Consider the following 17520-nt stretch of genomic DNA (forward strand, 5'->3'; position numbering starts at 1 on the left):
CCCCATTATTTATTTTTGTTCTTTATCTCTACTTTTCTGCCACCAGTACTCTACCCGTCTCTTACTTATTTCTATCGCGGACGTGTGCGGCTTTCCATTGTTGTCCCTAAAACCCAAGGCTTCATGTAGACTCGTGCCCACACGTATACCTGGGTGAATATCGCCACATTCACTCAGTACATGTTCCATCGTTTCCTTAGTTCCCCCGCAGCATGTACATTGTTCTTCTTCGTTACTGAATCTCGCTTTATAAATACGCGTTCTAAGGCAGCCCGACCTTGCTTCAAACAGCAAAGCGCTTCCCCTTGAATTATCATAAAACCTTTCCCTCCTTATTTCGTTTTTTCCCTTTCGGTAGTTACTCAGAGCCGGCTTCTTTTCCATCGCTGTCATCCAATAAGTCCTCTCCGCCTCTCTGACCTTCCGCTTAATGCTCCTTGTTGCCATATCGCCCGCACTGCCAGCCGTATATTTACTGGTGAGCCTCCTAGTTCTTTTTCTCCACTGCGTGTCAGCGCTTTTTCTATACAAGTACCTGAAAACCTTCTCTGCCCATCTACTCTTCTTCATTTTCCTCAGCCTCTCTTCGAATCTCATTTTGCTCTGAGCTTCCCGCACTTCAAAGCCTGTCCATCCCATATCACCCTTTCCAGCCTCATTTGTCGTCTTCCCGTGAGCGCCCAACGCGAGGCGGCCCACCGTCCTTTGATTTACATCCATTCCGGATTGTACCTCTGACTTCATGCACACTACTGAGTTCCCAAATGTAAGCCCCGGGACCATCACACCCTTCCACAGTCCTCGAAGCACCTCGTACCTATTGTATCGCCATAAAGCTCTGTGCTTCATAACTGCAGCATTCCTCATTCCCTTTGCTACCGATACTTTCTCTTGTACCTCCATATATCTATCCCCCTCATCTACCCATACTCCGAGGTACTTGTACTCGCTTACCCTCGGTATTTTTTGGCCCTGTATAAAGACCGCATGGTCTTCGTGATCATTGAATACCATCAATCCACATTTTGTTGCACTAAATCCTAGTCCTAGAGCCTCACATTCCCTTTCGCTTATATCTGCCAGTCGCTGTATATCATCTTGACTGTCCGCAAATAAGACAATATCATCAGCATAAAATAGACCTGGAAGCTTCTGCTCAACCATCGTGCCGACCTGCTTGTTTGACAAATTAAATCCAATGTTGCTACCTTCCAGCGCTTTTTCCATCCTCACCATGTACAGCATGAATAACAGCGGGGACAAAGGACATCCCTGTCTCAGCCCCTTGCTAATTTCAACGCTGTCCTTGCTACTTATTCCTTCCCATTCTATACAAACTGTATTTTCTCGGTATATTTCCCTCAAAAGCTGTATACAGTCGTCGCCTATGCCCACTTCCTTTAGTATATCCCACAAAATTTCCTGATTAACGTTGTCATACGCCCCGGTAATATCTAGACAAGCTACGTATAAGGGCCTGTTTTCTATTTTCGATATTTCTATACACTGGGTAAGAACAAACAGATTATCGTCTAACCGCCTGTCAATTCGAAATCCATTCTGAAGTTCTCCCAAAATATCATTTTGTTCTACCCACGCTTCTATTTTTAATTTTACTGCCTGCATCGCCAACCTGTATAGCACCGATGTAATGGTTAGCGGTCTATACGAGCGAATGTTATCCTTTTCTCCGTTGCCTTTATAGATTAAGTTCATTCTACTTTTTCGCCAACTGTCTGGTAATTACCTCTCCTGTAAGCACTTTTCTACGGCTTTCAGCAGTGCTTCTTTAGTTTTATGTCCGAGTTCGATAATGAGGCTGACGGGAACCCCATCTAAGCCCGGAGTAGTGCGCTTAGGAATTTTTCCTTCGGCCTTCTTCCAATTGAAATTCTCTAGTACTACATCTTCGTCGGTTGCACTCCTTTGCGTACTTTTACTCACCGGGGGAATACCCTGGGCGACCTTTTTAAATGAATCGGCTGTTACCTTTCGAATGTAACCTAGCGCTTCCTACCCTTCCACTTGATTTCCTCCTTCATCTACCATATGTTGTTGCATTGTGACAGACTTCCTACCCAGCGCTTTTAGGTGGCTCCAAAATATCCTAGGCGCGGCCTTCTTCTTTTCGCGAATCTCTGTCATCCAGCGTTCACTTTCACCTTTAATTTTTGCCTCGACTAATTTCTGCACAATGGATTTTTGCTCTAAATATATTTCCCATATTTGGTTGACTTCGTCCTGTGGCCGCTTCTCCTTTTTTGCTTGTCTGTGCTCCCGTGATGCCTCAAGTCGCTTCTCGATCGCCTCCCGGATTTCTTTGTTCCACCAACTTTTTGGCTTTCTCTTTCCTTTCCAACAAATAGTTTTCTTCTCTTTTTCCATTTCTTTCGTGATTACATGTAGCAGCTCACTATACTTCCAGTCTTGGCCTGGTATTTCGTCTACTTTTTCCTCGACTCTTGCGGCTATATTTGTTACTTGTTTGTCATTTAGATACAAGCTGCGAAACTTTGATTCTATGTTCTTATTTTCAGTTTTATATCCCATTTGTAATATTATGCGTTTATGATCACTACCCAAGCTGTTACTGCCTTCCTCGTCTATTCTCATCTAAGTTTGTCATATATTCCTTCTGTCATGAGACAATAATCAATGCTCGATTGCCGGTTTCCGACTTCCCACGTGATCTGCCCCTCACACTTAGGCCCCACGTTAACTATCTCAAGACTACGTTGCTCGCAGAGATCTAGCAATAACTTGCCATTGGCGTCTGAATATCCACCAAGGTCATGAATGTGAGCGTTCATGTCCCCTAGAAGGATCATTTCGGCATCATGACCAAATTCTTTAATATCGGTGCTTATGCATTTCACTATCTCCAGATTCTTTTCTCTGCAGTTATTCCCTGTCCACAAGTAAGCTACACCTAGCCACGTTTTCTTTCCACCTACTGTGCCCGAAACCCACATGTGCTCTGAGCAGGTTTGTTTCACTCTATCCAATTTTGTTCTGCTATGAATTAGCATTCCAACACCCCCACCTCTCCTTTCTGAGGTGATCCTGTTACATCCTTTCCAAATATAATTGTCAATATGTGGTGGTTCTTCGAAGTCTCTAGGGTGTGTTTCTGTAACCGCATAAACACCTATCTGTTCCTTGCTTAACTGCTCCTCAATCTCTAACAATTTGCCTTTTTTCTGCCACCCTGCATGTTTATGTAACTAATTGCAACACGCGCCTTCTCCCTTCTTTTACCTTTTCTCTGGTTTTTCGCTATACTGCCTGTCAAAGAGTCTCCCTGGTTGTTTTCCTCATTACAAGCTACCCTGGGCACCGGAGGGCCCGCGTGCCCCCCCCCCTCCCCCCAAAAAAAAAAGCTACTGCGCGTCCTGCCAGTCGCCAGCCCACCTCATGACCAAGCCTCTTATCGAAGTGAATTCTGTCTCTTTGGAAACCGGCCCACCTGTGCACCTCCCTGTTTATATCCACTACCTCGAAGCCCTTCTCTCGACTAATTCGCCATATCTCTTTGTTTGCGTCGACAACCGCTCTTTGCAAGTTGATATTCCTCACTGGTACTTCCGGTATTGTGCATACCACTATCTGCACCTGAGGGGAAATGGCGCGCATGTCATCGACCCCTTTCGCCAATGTGGTCGCTAGTTCGGCTGATTCTTCATTCAAGACGTCGTTTAGACCTCCCGCGATTATCACGAGGTTACGTCCATTAGCCCTAGTTGCGAGTTTTGCGCTAGCTTGTCTCATCACTGATCCCAGCCTATGTCCCAGGAACTTCCCTATTAAAACTCGTTTGTCGCCTCTCACCCTTTCCTTGACTGCTTCTTCGCATCTAACTAAATTCGAGTACCCGGCGATTATCACGTGCTCCGACTCTTCTGCTGGACCGTCCCGCACCTGGCCACTGCCTCGGTTACTAGCGCGTGCCACTGCTGCTTTGTCCCCTCCCCTTCCCAAAACTACTTCTCGGAAGCTGGGTCCTGTGACCCTGGCACCTGTCTTTTCCAAACCTGTTTCCCCCTTCGCGTCTATCACTTTGGGGGTGGATGCCCCGCTGTTCCCGCTGTCGCTTGCTTCCTTGTTCACCATGACTACCTTTGCTAACTCCTCCTCGGCTGACTTAAGCCTTTCCCCCATAGCCATCGTTTTTTCCCGCTCTGTCGCCAACGCAATATCCAGCTCGGCGATTCTTACCATGAGCTTATTCTGAACAGCCATCATTATTTCCATTTTCGCCTCTAACTCGCATTGCTTACACTTGGCGTCAGCTACCTCTGGCTTCTCATCCGTACAAACCTCTACTTTCCATCCCATTCCGCACCCTGAACACTTTACGGTCTTTTTGACCATGGCTAGATCGTTCACACGGCGGATTAGTTACACTTAAAGTCAAATGGTATCACAAAACTCCGCAAGTATGCTATACTTCAAAGCACATGTGTGCCATTCAGACACGTGGTGACCGAACGAAAAAAAAAAAAAAGAAACCAGGCGACTGTCACACAGGAAACAGTACAAAATTGTAAGCCCTATTAAGCTTCAATCTAGTGGCTTATGTACTCATATAACTAAAAAAACCCAAGCTCGAATCATGCAAAAAAAAAAAAAACTTATCTGACGCTGTCATTCCGGAGCCCACGAAAAACACGTCCGTCCTTAGCAGTTACGGCGCCCTCTGGTGATGTTCAGCGTCGTTAAATAAAAAGCGAAAAACATTTAGTCGCATTTACAAACCGAAATGAGAACGTATGAATTTATTTCTTCACGACGTATTTAGAAGTGCGCTTTAAATATGTTGGCGTTGTATATATATATTTTTTTACAGAGGAGCAAGCACTGACTTGATAATAGCCACCCGAAAGCCAGCAAGGTTGCGTTCCAGATACATCGCAACACATCTTCCCACGCGGCGGGATTGCCGAAGGGGTCCGCAGATGCAACCTCCTTCAAGAGGCACAAATCTTCGTCGATTAGGAATCGTTTTCGCGCCTTCCGCTGAGCAGGTGACGGGGTAGCCGCAGCGCTCGCTGAAAGCGTGCCGTCGCCGGAGGCAGCCATCTTGAATTGAGCCATGTCGCTGCACGCACGAGAGAGAACGCGCGCTGCGTCCCCCCCCCCCCTCGCATGCGCGAGTGGCGCATGCGCACTCGCGTTCCCGCTCAGCTTAGCTGCTGAGCGGAGCGTAAAACGCCAAACTAAAACTGTCTATTGCGACACTATTGCACTGGGTTTAAATAACTTCAACAAAGATTACTTCGAAGTTGCGCTGAAATCGTATTATCAGACTGCATGAAGAAAAACCTCAGGAGGGACGGCAAACTGTAAATTACGGAAACTGGCGTGCTTACAAGCGTTCGTGTTCAACAGTGGTCAATGATGTATGTCTGGCGTATTTAAACAGTTAGCCTACGTGGATGAGTCCTTGCGTTTGTCGATTCGCGTTTGATCGTTGACTTATCACAACTATCGCCAAAAATATCGAGGCTTTTGACGGCGTGTCGTTTGAGCCGTACGTTTTAACGACCGAAGGAAATCTTTCATAAAAAAGGCGTACAGTCGCGATTTATGCAAAGCAAATGAAATGAAACAAAAGATCTTTTTTTTTTGTTAGGTTCGGTTTAGTTTTGGCCCTCTGATCAAGTGACTGGTGTTTATAGAAGCGCAAAAGGTAAAAACAACAAGTGTGTATTAATTACGCACAACAAGCGCATCAGAGCGATTGGATCGTAGCTGTAACTTAGGCCACGTTAAGGCTATACTTGATCAAAGGGCACGTTTTAAAGACGATTGGAACGTCGTTCAGTTTGTTCTCAGAGGATGAGCCTTTCTTGCCTGCGAAGCTTCGAAAAAGAATTGTCGAGCGTTATTTGGGAGTGTTTACGAGTGAGCTAACACAAGGGTGTCAAAAAATAAAATAAAATAAAAAAAGAAGAGAGCCGAAGGAACAAAACTTATGAGGCTTTCGAATGGACCAACACTTCTCGCGCAAAATTTCTTAGACACCGGACGAAACAGACACGGACGGGCGCTGTCTAAGAAATTTGGTCCGTTGCAGAAACACGTTCGTAGAAACAGACACGTTCGTCCGTTGTCTAAGACATTTTGCGCAAGAAGTGTTGATCATGGAGTACCAACTAGCTCGGACCTACACCTTGTTTCGAATGGAGCCGTTGTCACAAGCAGCAACTCTGAGTGCACGTCGCAGGCATAGCCGTCCTGGCACGTACTAACGCAGCACGAACGAAGGTGTGTACACAATACATTCTTTGCGAATAATAGAGAGTTTTAGTTTAGCGCGCGCAAACCTGTACGTACGCAACGGCCTGCGCGCTGCGTACGTTAGAGTTGAGGTTGTCTCCTACATTTTTAATTTACCGTACGCAACAACCGAAACGTGGGGACTACGTCTACGCGTCAGCACCTTCGTCTCGGCGTGTTTTTCTGCGCCATCTATTGGCTAAGAAATAAACTACAATAGCCGATCATAATTGACACAAGTCAAGGCACGAGACAAGGCAAGATTTTACGATGGCACAAATTTTGTTGGGGTGATCTGTGGTGAACGGCGACGGTTGGTACGACTTCTACGAGGCGAGCAGCAGCGAGGGAGGAAAAATGCCTTCCAGCATCCTTTCGAAACAGCGCCTTTTGGCCATTCTTTCATGGGAAGAGATGGACGATTTGATGCTCACAAACCGAGAGCGGTGGCTTTTGAAGGGCGACTGCAGTCTCGACGACATCGAATATCTCCTGCATCCTTGCTGCGATCACTGTCCACTGCACTGGGTCCGCGAACGGATTCAAAAGAGAGAGAGAAAGAGAAAGAGAAGATGAAAGGCAGGGAGGTTAACCAGAAGACCGTCCGGTTTGCTACCCTGCACTGGGGATAAGGGAACGGGGAATAGAAAGAGGAAGAGATAGAGAGAGAAGGAGAGCACTGCACGTGCAAAGGGGTAGAATCAGTCACTGAGGCTGAGGCTGGCCTACATTACATCAGCGCTCTGATATTCCATTGGGGAATCGCGGCCTTTGAGAGGGCTGTGGGCGAGCCGTTGGGATTACTGCAGCGCTGAAAACACTGGATCGAGAACCTCCAGCATTTGCAGGGCAGCTCGGGCAGTCGGAGTGTTCAGCTTATTCAAAAGCATGAATATGGTGTTCAGAAGAGAGCGAAGCATCGCAGCAATGTCCTTGTCTTTCTCGGGCAAGTCGTGGGGAACCAGCGCTGTCGTTGACTCAGTCTGTGTCTGCTGCGACCATTGGAGTCGCTGTGTATGGTGCTGTGGCTGTGGCTGTGGTTCTGGCTGTGGTTCTGGCTGTGACTCTGGATGCAGCTTTGGCAATGGCGGCCATGCTTCAGTGTCCATGTGTTCTGGTGTGGTCTTGTCCTCAGAAGTCAACTCGGGCGTGTCTAGCCTAGGAAGCAGAGGATGAGGTGTCACCTGTGAACTGCGCTTCACAGAGTTCCTTGAGCCTCTACGGCGTCGGGAGCGTCGCTTTGTGACGACAGCAATAGCTTCCCGACGAGACGAGCGGTCTCGCACCATCTGTTTAAGGATTTCGTTTTCCTTCTGTTTCTTGGGGCACTCATTCGACGAAGCGTCATGGGACCCAAGGCAATTGCGGCACTTGAGGACCGTGGCATCACAGGAGTCTGCAGCGTGTGGTTCGGCGCAGCGCGAGCAAATGATCGTGCTCTGACACACGGCGCTCACGTGTCCATACCTCATACATTTGCGGCATTGGAGTGGCCTTGGGATGAACGGTCGTACAGGATGCCGAAAGTGGCCTACCTTGACATGCGAGGGCAGAGATTCACCCTTGAATGTTAGTTTTATACAGCGAGATGTGCCCATGCGCGACATGTGTATTATAGGGGTGCCATCTACTGTCGGCTTCACCAGACTGGGCAAGTCTGTGCTGGAAACAGAGACGTCCACATCGTAAATGACACCAGTAGTGGTATCACTGGCCAATGGGATGTACGAGCGAACCTTTATGCCATCAAGCTCCGTAATTTTGCTCAATGTGCTCAGTGCAGTCTCATGTGCAACGTCGACTGCCAGGACATTTTTGCGTGTGTTGACTCTCACCTCCCTTACTTCATTTGGCACCGCCGCTTCGAGAAGCACCGAGACTGACTGTCTGTTGAGTTGTCTCAGGTTATCGCACAAGCGTTCTGTAAAGCGAACACTTCGTCTTCTCAAACGAATTCAAGCTACTCACGTAGGCAAGGAGCTCCAAATCGAGGGCAATTCCGAAATGGACGCGGGATTTATTCGCTGCCATGACCGCCGTGCCGCTTGTGCTGCTGTGCGGTCGAGACAGCCATTTTGCTTGTCTCGACCGGTCGAGATCTCGCGAGAGAAGCGCCCGTAAGGTACGCAACGGCCGTAGCGGGCGCAACGTAAGCGCCGAGATCTAGCGTGCGCATCTCTTGCGCGCGCAAACGCACGCATCTCTCTTAGGTTCAGCGCATGCGCAGTCTTGCTCTCTCTCACCCTTTGCGTGCGCAAGGTCGTTGCGCGCGCTAAACTAAAACTCTCTAATTTTGCTTAGTCAGGAGTATAGTGTGGAGGCGGAGAGACTGAACAGTACAGTTGAGGACTAAAATGTACTGCGGCGTCAGCTCTACGAAATGGCAGATAACAACCAAGTCGAATGACTTCCTAAGCGAAATTTATAGGAAACGTAGGAAACCCGCTTGAGAAGTTGCAAACACCCTTACTTATTTAGGCGCAGCTAGAAGCTTTACAAATAGGCATCTAAAAAATTAGACCAGGTTGTGTTTAATGGTATAGACACTGCGTTTACATTATTTCGATTCACAGTTAGTGGTTTGCTTTAATAATCGACGCAGGAAGCGTAAACAGGCTCATTTCTTTAAAACAGTTTAAACGCTATGCGTTATCCCAGCATTCTTTAAAGCCTGCAAAGCTGGCAATTAAAAAAAATTCACAGCATATCCACGAGTGAATGATGAAGAGCTTGGGCGAAGCTCCTGATGCAATCATGGTTACACCGTGAAATCTTCAGTGGTTTCGCCCAGCAGTAATCTAAGCGATAGCCCAGTACATCACCAAAGACGTGACAAACACTGTATGTATTTATACAAGAAATTTTATTAATCGTAAGCGGTAGCTTCCGTTCCCCCTTATGGTCGGTGAAGTGATGGATCGGTGATGGGTCGTAGTGGGATGTTTGCGAAGACGAAGTAGTGGGCAGTTTGCAAAGGTGGCTTCCGTTCCCCCTTCATTATAACGGCTTTATGGTCGGTCAAGTAATGGATCGGTGATTGATCGTAGTGGGATGTTTGCAAAGACGAAGGAGTGGGCAGTTTGCAAAGGTGGTTACGCCGGACAACGGAGACGTGACAAGGTTAGACTAAGAGGAGCTTCGCCCCTAAAAGACGGTGCTAAGTCTAGGCTTACTTCGGAACAGTCATACACATCTGCGGAATACCTGTAAACATGCCAAGTTCTCTAGTACCGAGAGCATGTGAAAAGGAAAGGACTAAATGAGCTCGTCATTGTGAAGTAGCGAGTAAGCGCTATGGGTGAACGCAGGTGCGCATTTCTGCAGCGGCCAGTCACAGCATGCTAAGAGGAAGGTGTGGAGGAACCAAGCCCAAGTGTGCCTATGCACCCGGCAGCCAGAAGCGGAGTCGCATTTTAAATACTGCCTCAGTTAGAGAATTTGATTAAGCGTCCCACTTAATCAAATCCCGAGTAAAGTGTGAGGCAAGAAACGAGACCTTTCTGGTCCTGGCAATAGCTAGCCCTTTATCCGGGACCTCATTAAGTGTGTACTGGGCGTTTTCAGATTGTGATGATGTGTACTGCTTCTTTCTTTGGTACGTTGCTCGTAATATTAAACTTTCCTTAATGACCCAACGAGGAAGTAACAATGATTATACCCCGAGCGTCACGGGTAACGCACTAAGAGACTGGCGTTACAATTAACTGTTCACTAAAAAGCCAATTTCGTCGACTAAAAACTGACTGTTCGAGGCCTATGCGCACTTTCTCGATTAGTGATGCTGAATGGTTAACCTTAAACCAGGTTTCTCAGCTAGACTGCTTTTACAGTCCGCATGAGGTTAGCAAAATGCGGATATATAAACTTATATTAAACGTTTCCATGGAACGCTTTTGCCTGCATCGGCCCAAGATGCGTTGGGATATCTTCTTTTTGGCGTTCGCCTGGCGGTGGCTGGAGCACTCTTACATACTGGGTACCGTGTATTCGACCCTGAACAGAGAGATAATACTGATGCACAGGAAAAGCGCTCGTCCTGTGCATCAAGGTTCTTTCTCTGTCCTGTGTCGAATCGGCGCTATCGAGTGTTTAAGATCATGAACCAACTAACCCAGCAACGAACTTTGCTAAGCTTAGCGTACGAGGGGCGCGTACCACTTTTCCCCCCGTTCCATGACCTCAGAAAAGACAAGGGTCCTTCGCCGCAGAGGCACACTTGGTGGCCAAAGTTGTACACTATTGGCCGAGCGAGCTCTCAAGTGGATCGTGTCAACGCACAAGTAGAGGGGCCGCGGAATTTCAAGCATGAACGACTAGCGGGGCACCAGTGCTCACGACAGCAGGATATCTGGTACTAATAACGATAAACGACGTAAAGAACTACCGAAATAACAACGCAAAAATGGGGCCACATGCAACCGCGTTGCCGTTAGAACGCAAAGTTTTTTTTTTTTTTTTGTGCGACGAGCGAGGACAGTTGGTACATAGTCGAATTTCACGGTGCACAGCGCGCATTCTATCTAATGACTGCAGGTCGTCCAAAGTCGACCCGATGCAAACTGGTCCGCGGCGAGAGAGCCACACTATTGGACCGCTCTATCACATAAGCCGCTTTCACAGTGCGGCGCGGTAGACTATGTAAAGGGCCGGGGCGACCAATTTGCATCGTGTTTGCACGCAGTCAATGGGTGAAACGCGTTGTGTCGTTCTTGTGGACACTCACAGTTCGATGCACGAGCACGCACACATAAGGACAGAACGTGACTAGAGGATAAATTCCGTTGAAAGAAATCACCCTCTCAGAAGCTGCTATTTACCATTTTTTGGTTAGAAAAACTGCTCGTTTCGTAAAAATGAGATGCGAAACCGTGAAAATCAAATGAAATAACTTACCAATGTTAACCAGATGTTTGTAATAATTAGTTGATTCTTTTCGTCCTACAAGAGAAGAAAAATAAACCAGAACAAGAAGCGCCACAATCAGAAAAAAAAAACGAGTTTCTGGTTTTATCACAAAAGCTATCTAATAATGAAATCTGTATTTTATAAAAGAATCGTAAGCAGCTGAATCCAAGCTACGATATTTCTTCTACTTTAAGTTTCTTCGTCTTTTTCATAGGTTATCACGGTTTTCGTGTGAACGTTTAAGCACATTTATGTGCTAAAGATGCGCTTTTTTTATTTGTTGCTTTCTACTTGTACAATTCGTGATAGCAATGTAGATGCGCTGAGTGAAGCACAAACGAGAAACGTAACAAGGGACAAGACTAGTGGTGCGCAAACTTTCAACTGTTTATTTTCGCAAAAGCACGTCAAAGATATACACACCACTAGCCTTGTCCCTTGTTACGTTTCTCGTTTGTGCATCACTCAGCGCATCTACATTGCTATGCCGTACCAACTAGCCCAAACTGAAGCTTTGTTGTACAATTCGTGCACGTCATTTTAATCGTATACAGTCGAACATTGTACGATTGTCGTTTTCTAATGTGCATAATTGAAGCGAGCAGTTTGCACTTCACACGGATGGATTAGAAAGCGATTTAGGATTTACTAAATCTCACATGCACATAATTGCAGCGACACCCATGCATTCTTCAAGTGCCTCTGCGTATTTAAGGGGGGAAACATTGGAGGTGTGCGAAAAGTACTCTATGAGGTCAACTCCACTTCGAGTCGAAGACTTCTAGAAGAGAATCGAGTCAAACATCGAACAGTCTTCGAATAACTATTCGAACTATTTTTGCAGTGTTCTTGCTGTTGTTTACTATTGTCTTTGCTATTTTTGCTATTGTTTCTGTCACTGCTCCTGAGCTTGTGTATGCGCGGATGGACCTTAGTCAGGCAGAGTTAATCTGCCTTTAGTCATTTCAACCCAGACAGTGTATTTCTAAACAATCCCAATTAAAAAGTAATGACGAACAACCGTTTCGGACATTGTTAAAAAACAATGCTCACATCCTAGTACTCGCAGCGTTAACCATTACGCATTTTACGACTACGTAGCCCGCTATGCTTCGCAAAAACACAAATTAAGCATAGAGGACGAGTTTGTTTCCAAACTCGTCCTTCTTCGCAGAGCCCGAAGGATGGCGTTTCTAGCCCGTGAAGATAAAATGTGGCTCCTGATAAGTAATATCGCATGCTTTATGCCAAGTGCGGCCAAAGAAATCGAATCTTTTTTTTTAATTTTCCGCTGCAATTTGGCGTTTATTCACGCATAGTCGACGATTTGAAATATTAAAAAAAGAAGTGTTAAAGGAGCGTATCTGTTAACCGAAGCTATAGCAACTATTCAAAAGGCGGGTAACATGTCAAAATATTCGTCTATTGAATGTGCGAAAGTTTCAAATACTGGCGCACACCTAAAGAAAATATCAAGGCCGAAGCTACTCTTGCGAGCCCAACATCTAGTGCAGTTTGCCACCGTAACGGAAACGGCATGCGAAGCGTTAACTTGTACTCTTGGAGAGATCATGGCGAAAGAGCGTGAACGACGACGACACATCTAAAGGATAGACAGGACAAGGCGCCTTGTCCTGTCTGTCCTTTCCTTTAGTTGTCCCATCGTTTGCGCTGTTTCGATATTTTGCCCAGCTATAAGAACTCTCGTGCATCCGGAGATAGGTTGGCTTTTATCCTTATAGCGCCTTGCAGACATCAACAAAAAATTAAGAAAACGTACGCTTCATTCTTTGACCGCGGAGAAATCTCGTTACAGCGGCTAGAAAATTAAACTCCGCTCCTTCGCTGCCAGCCGCAAGATAATTGATCCTAAGAGCTCGTAATCCTTCCCGTGTCCTATGATGCAATGAGCCTCCTGCTGTTCGTCTTGTTACTTGTGAGTCCGGTGGGACGATTGCAGGGCCGTTGAGGTTTCGTAAGTCCTAACCTTAGAGACAAGTAGCTGCATAACGAGCAGAATGGGCTTTCTTTTAAGGCAGGAATTAATGAAATCACCGTGGGCAGATTTAGTACACATCAAATAACTATCTACGTATGTTTGATCTCCTTTCCCATATCGAGTCAAGTGCTCACTACCTCGACTTTTGAATGACAACGCAAGAAACGCAGACAGAGGAGGCACAAGTACACAGGACGGGCGACGTGCAGTTCCTGCGCTCGTCGTTTGCATACTTGTGTCTTTTTTGTCTGTGTTTGTTGCGCTGCACTGCAAAAATGAAAGTATGAACAAACTGGCCAAAACCAAAGTTTTATTGCTCCCTTCCCCCGTACTGTGCTTCTTTTTTTTTCTGCCTTTCGTTTCTTTATCCTGTTCTGTAACTGCACCTATATAGCGGGGATGGAAATACCCGATGAAATCCTACTGAAAGTTAATTACCCCTAGACGTGTACGCGTGTGTTCGGTGCCATGGCCATGAACCATGGCGCCGCAAGAACGTAATAAGGAAGCACGCATGTTTTTTTTCTTTTCCCCAGATGTGTCTATAGGCACACTGTACTCCCCGCCCAGTCAACTACCCACATCAACTTATCGCACGAAATGTCGATTTGGTTTTGAGGCCGAACAACAATCTCGCTGCTCTTGTTAATAAACTGCAAGGGCGCTATTTAGTTGCATGGGTGTAGTTATTTTTTCGTTTATTGGCCCCGAAATATCAATTGCTTGCAGAGTTTGTGACCGAGCGGAAAATATTTGTTTTATATAAACACATTTGGTGTCTGATGCATTTTTTCAACGAGCAACTCGTGAAACGCTGCAGTCGCTCACCGTGGTTTCCGTTCTTTCTTTTTTTTTTTTTGTGCATCGGGATTGCTAGCTTTCACATTATCATTTCACACAAACACACAAGAATAATTATTCAGTGCATATTCTCAAATTCTGAGATCATTTATCTTCTAATTAAGCTAAATGCCAGCACAATCCCAACCGAGCGTTAGATGTGGTCTGATTTACCAAAAGTCGCGGGATTCACGGTTATCAACGACTTCCTTCTTGTCAAATATATATATTTTTTTTCATCTTCGAGGACGTGCGCAGGTGTCTGAGTGCCTCTAGCACTTTTCAGTAAACCACACGCCAGCGTAAACTGTAGCTATTCAGAAACGCGCAGTGCTACCTGTCAATATCCAATAGCTGTAACGATTCAATGCGATTCACGCTCAAAAAAATAATTCGCTTCGCACTGAATTAGATCTTAGAAAGTCTTGAGTTTCTTCCTATAGTCGCACGACACATTTTTGTCAGCGTTTAGGGCAAAATATGTTGAGGTGTGCGTGTTTTGCTTTCCCGTCGACGTAGCCTGCGTTAATAGACAGATTTAGTTGAGCGTCCGCAAGCAACGTACGGACGCAGCCTGCCATAGGAAATGGCTGGCAGGCTGCGTCCGTACGTTGTTGCGGACGCTCAACTAAATCTGTCTAATAATTGCAAAAGACGGTGGTGAACGTTCGTTACCTACGCCGTATGGAATGCGAAAATGGAACTGCTAACTTGGCATTGAAAAACCGAGAACGAAATAGAGTGTAACGAGACACAATGCGTGAAATGTGCATAACAAATGACGCTTGTGCCACACACTATACGGAGCTCAAAAACCATTCATTGATATTTCGACAAAATTAAAGAAATAAGTCATATTTCGGATGATAACAAAACTTGGTGCAACGCGCATATTAAATGATTCACGCGGTGTCGCGGTAGTTGACAGGCTGCAGCGAAAGACTGCCCTTTAGTTGCATCAAAAAATATTTCCAGGCTGTTCACTGCATTGGCTGAAAGAACGCGACCTTTACCAAAGTGCGGAGTGAAGAAATTCAGCCTATTCGTTTAGAAAAATATCAGGACGAGCGAAGTCGAGTGCCGTGCGATAAAAACGAACGAATTATTAGCGCCAGCAGCTGTTTTGTAAGGAATGTGTGGCATCGTACACAACATATGTCATGTATAAAGTCACATATCGTAGCGACACGTATGTCAAACAATACACGTGAGGCGCATTGTCCCGCGAGCGAGCGCAAATAGCCATGAAACAGAATGACAGGCTATAAGGGCTATATATGACAGGACGACGCTATACATAACGAGCTCTCACTTGTGCGCCTTCCATGTACACATACAATGGTCCTCCATCATAGTGCATTGCGAAAACGATTTAAGTTTCAGAACGTTAAAACGTATGTGATCAACACGGAGAACAAAACTGCTGTCGAATCCGATGACCTGACGAAATCTCGTCCGGTCGGGATGAAACATTGGTGAAACAATGAAGGACGCCGACCAAGGCGAAAAATATTTGCTGACGCTTCGACTCCCAGACGGAATCATTGTTCACAATGGACTGCGGACAACGGCTTGTGAAAAAGAATCCCGTGTGGGAGCCGAAACGTCAGTAAATATTGTTAACCTTGGTCGGCGTCCTTCGATGTTTTCACAAAAGTAATGCCACCGCTACATATAAATTTTGCTTCATCCCTCGAGGTAACAACCTCGAAAATGGAAGTTCTAGGTTAACAATTCACGTTGGGCGCATTGATTCACAATGCTTAAATATAAAGGGTGTCCCAGCCATCGTTACGCAAGCTACCACTTGCTTAATTTTTAAAACTAATTTCTTACTCAATAGCTAAGAAAATACAACAAAACAATGGTGTTGGCGTTGATAGAAGATAGATGACCTAAAATCGTATACGTCATAAACACACAGTGCTTGTAATATATAGGTGCCTGTTGAACAACCTGGGCAAAATGAAGTGTTGTCATCTCCAGGGCGCACATCTTAAAGGTGATCGCTGGTTGCTATCCCAAGATGATGTCAGTATCATCGACGGTCACGTGCTCGCGCACTGATGTGTAATAAATGCGAGTTTCGCGTACAACCACGGCTCACATCTACCAAGAAGTAGGCTTGCAGATCTGATATCAGGTAAAGACAAAAAAAACGGTAATACATTAAAAATGTTCGCCAGCAGGCATGCATGCGAATCCTCTAGAATAAGTAGATTGGGAACATGAGTAACGAAATTAAAGAGTGTACCGACACCTTTTTTATGTAGCAGCCGTGGCACTGACCTCTAAAGATGTTACCTTTTCTATGTGCAACAGTCATGCACCCATTGCACAATAAACTAAAGAAAAGAAACCCAAATAACGCGGCACTTTATAGATTGTAATTACAGACCGTACGTTGACAGTGCGTGGACTATAGGTATTACACAAAAATTCGTATTTTCTACACGAGTGTTTGTAGAGAAATCTTCATGGCTTTGCTAGACACATTTTGAACTTGCGAAACAAACAATTGTAGTCTTCGTGACGGCCACTCTAGACGTCACGGAAGAGACTCCGGTCAGCCATTGAAGAAAAACAAAACGCTCTCATTAATAACAACGTACTTCGCGAGTCGGGCCTTCGAAATCCTTGCGCAGGTTTGATTGTCGTAAGCGTCGGCAGAGACCCGGTGCTCTAATGAAAGGGCTCCGAGAGGGGCATCTCGGGGCGACGCGAGTGGCGCGTCCACTTACGACGTCTATGATCTGCTGCAGTGTGAGCCCGAAGTTGAGGATGAGCGGCTCCGACTCGTTGAGCACGGGTCGCTCCAGGGTGTTGTAGTTGGCCAGCAGGTCTGCCAGAAGCCGCCGCTCGTGCGGGCCTTGTTCAGAGTCTGCAAACATTATGAGAGAGAGAGAGAATAGCCATCGTTCATTATAGGGCTTGTGGCAACAATACAAACAACACAGGAGAGTGAGGGAAAAGAGGGAGGCAAAGGCTGAGGAAAGAGAGGGGGGTTAAAGGAACACTAAAGACAAAAGCTATGCTTCTCGTAATAGCAAATCACTCTTTCACGATAACAAAGTCACCACGCTTGCTGCGAGAAGACGCTTGGTAAGCGAGAAAACGCGGAATAAGAAAATACGGGTGGTGACGCCACCTTGCAATTCCCGCCCCAGTCGCCGTGACGTCATAGATTTTGACGGCGTCTACTGGGGCCTACGTAGTTCCTAATCAATAAAAATGACGCACAATTTCTTCTCAGACAGTCGTAGACTTAACAAATTTCAGGAAATTTCGCTGAGCCAATGTGGCCAAAACATATCGAAATCCGCGACGTCACTGCCGGATATTTCGGCGGGAAATCTAAATGTGAAACTAATGACATAAATTTTCTCATTTATTAACAAACCTACGGTGGTGAAATCAACGACACTATGGTCCTGAGAGTATAATTGATCAGGCTAAACTTCGCTTTACTGTCCCTTTAACCTGAGAAAATCTCCAGT

General features: G+C 45.9%; 1 protein-coding gene across 1 annotated transcript in view; it reads right to left on the reverse strand.

Moving 5' to 3' along the window:
• LOC119386555 (neuronal acetylcholine receptor subunit alpha-7) overlaps positions 1 to 17520 on the reverse strand; it is a 124683-nt gene that overhangs the window by 70894 nt on the left and 36269 nt on the right. Inside the window, exons 2-3 of the mRNA XM_037653836.1 lie at positions 16765 to 16904; positions 11173 to 11217 (exon numbers count right to left, since the gene is read on the reverse strand). Coding sequence (XP_037509764.1) covers positions 11173 to 11217; positions 16765 to 16904 — 185 coding nt within the window. The remainder of the gene's footprint in view (positions 1 to 11172; positions 11218 to 16764; positions 16905 to 17520) is intronic.

This window comes from Rhipicephalus sanguineus, chromosome 3 (assembly GCF_013339695.2).
Source record: "Rhipicephalus sanguineus isolate Rsan-2018 chromosome 3, BIME_Rsan_1.4, whole genome shotgun sequence".
Lineage (NCBI taxonomy): Eukaryota > Metazoa > Arthropoda > Arachnida > Ixodida > Ixodidae > Rhipicephalus > Rhipicephalus sanguineus.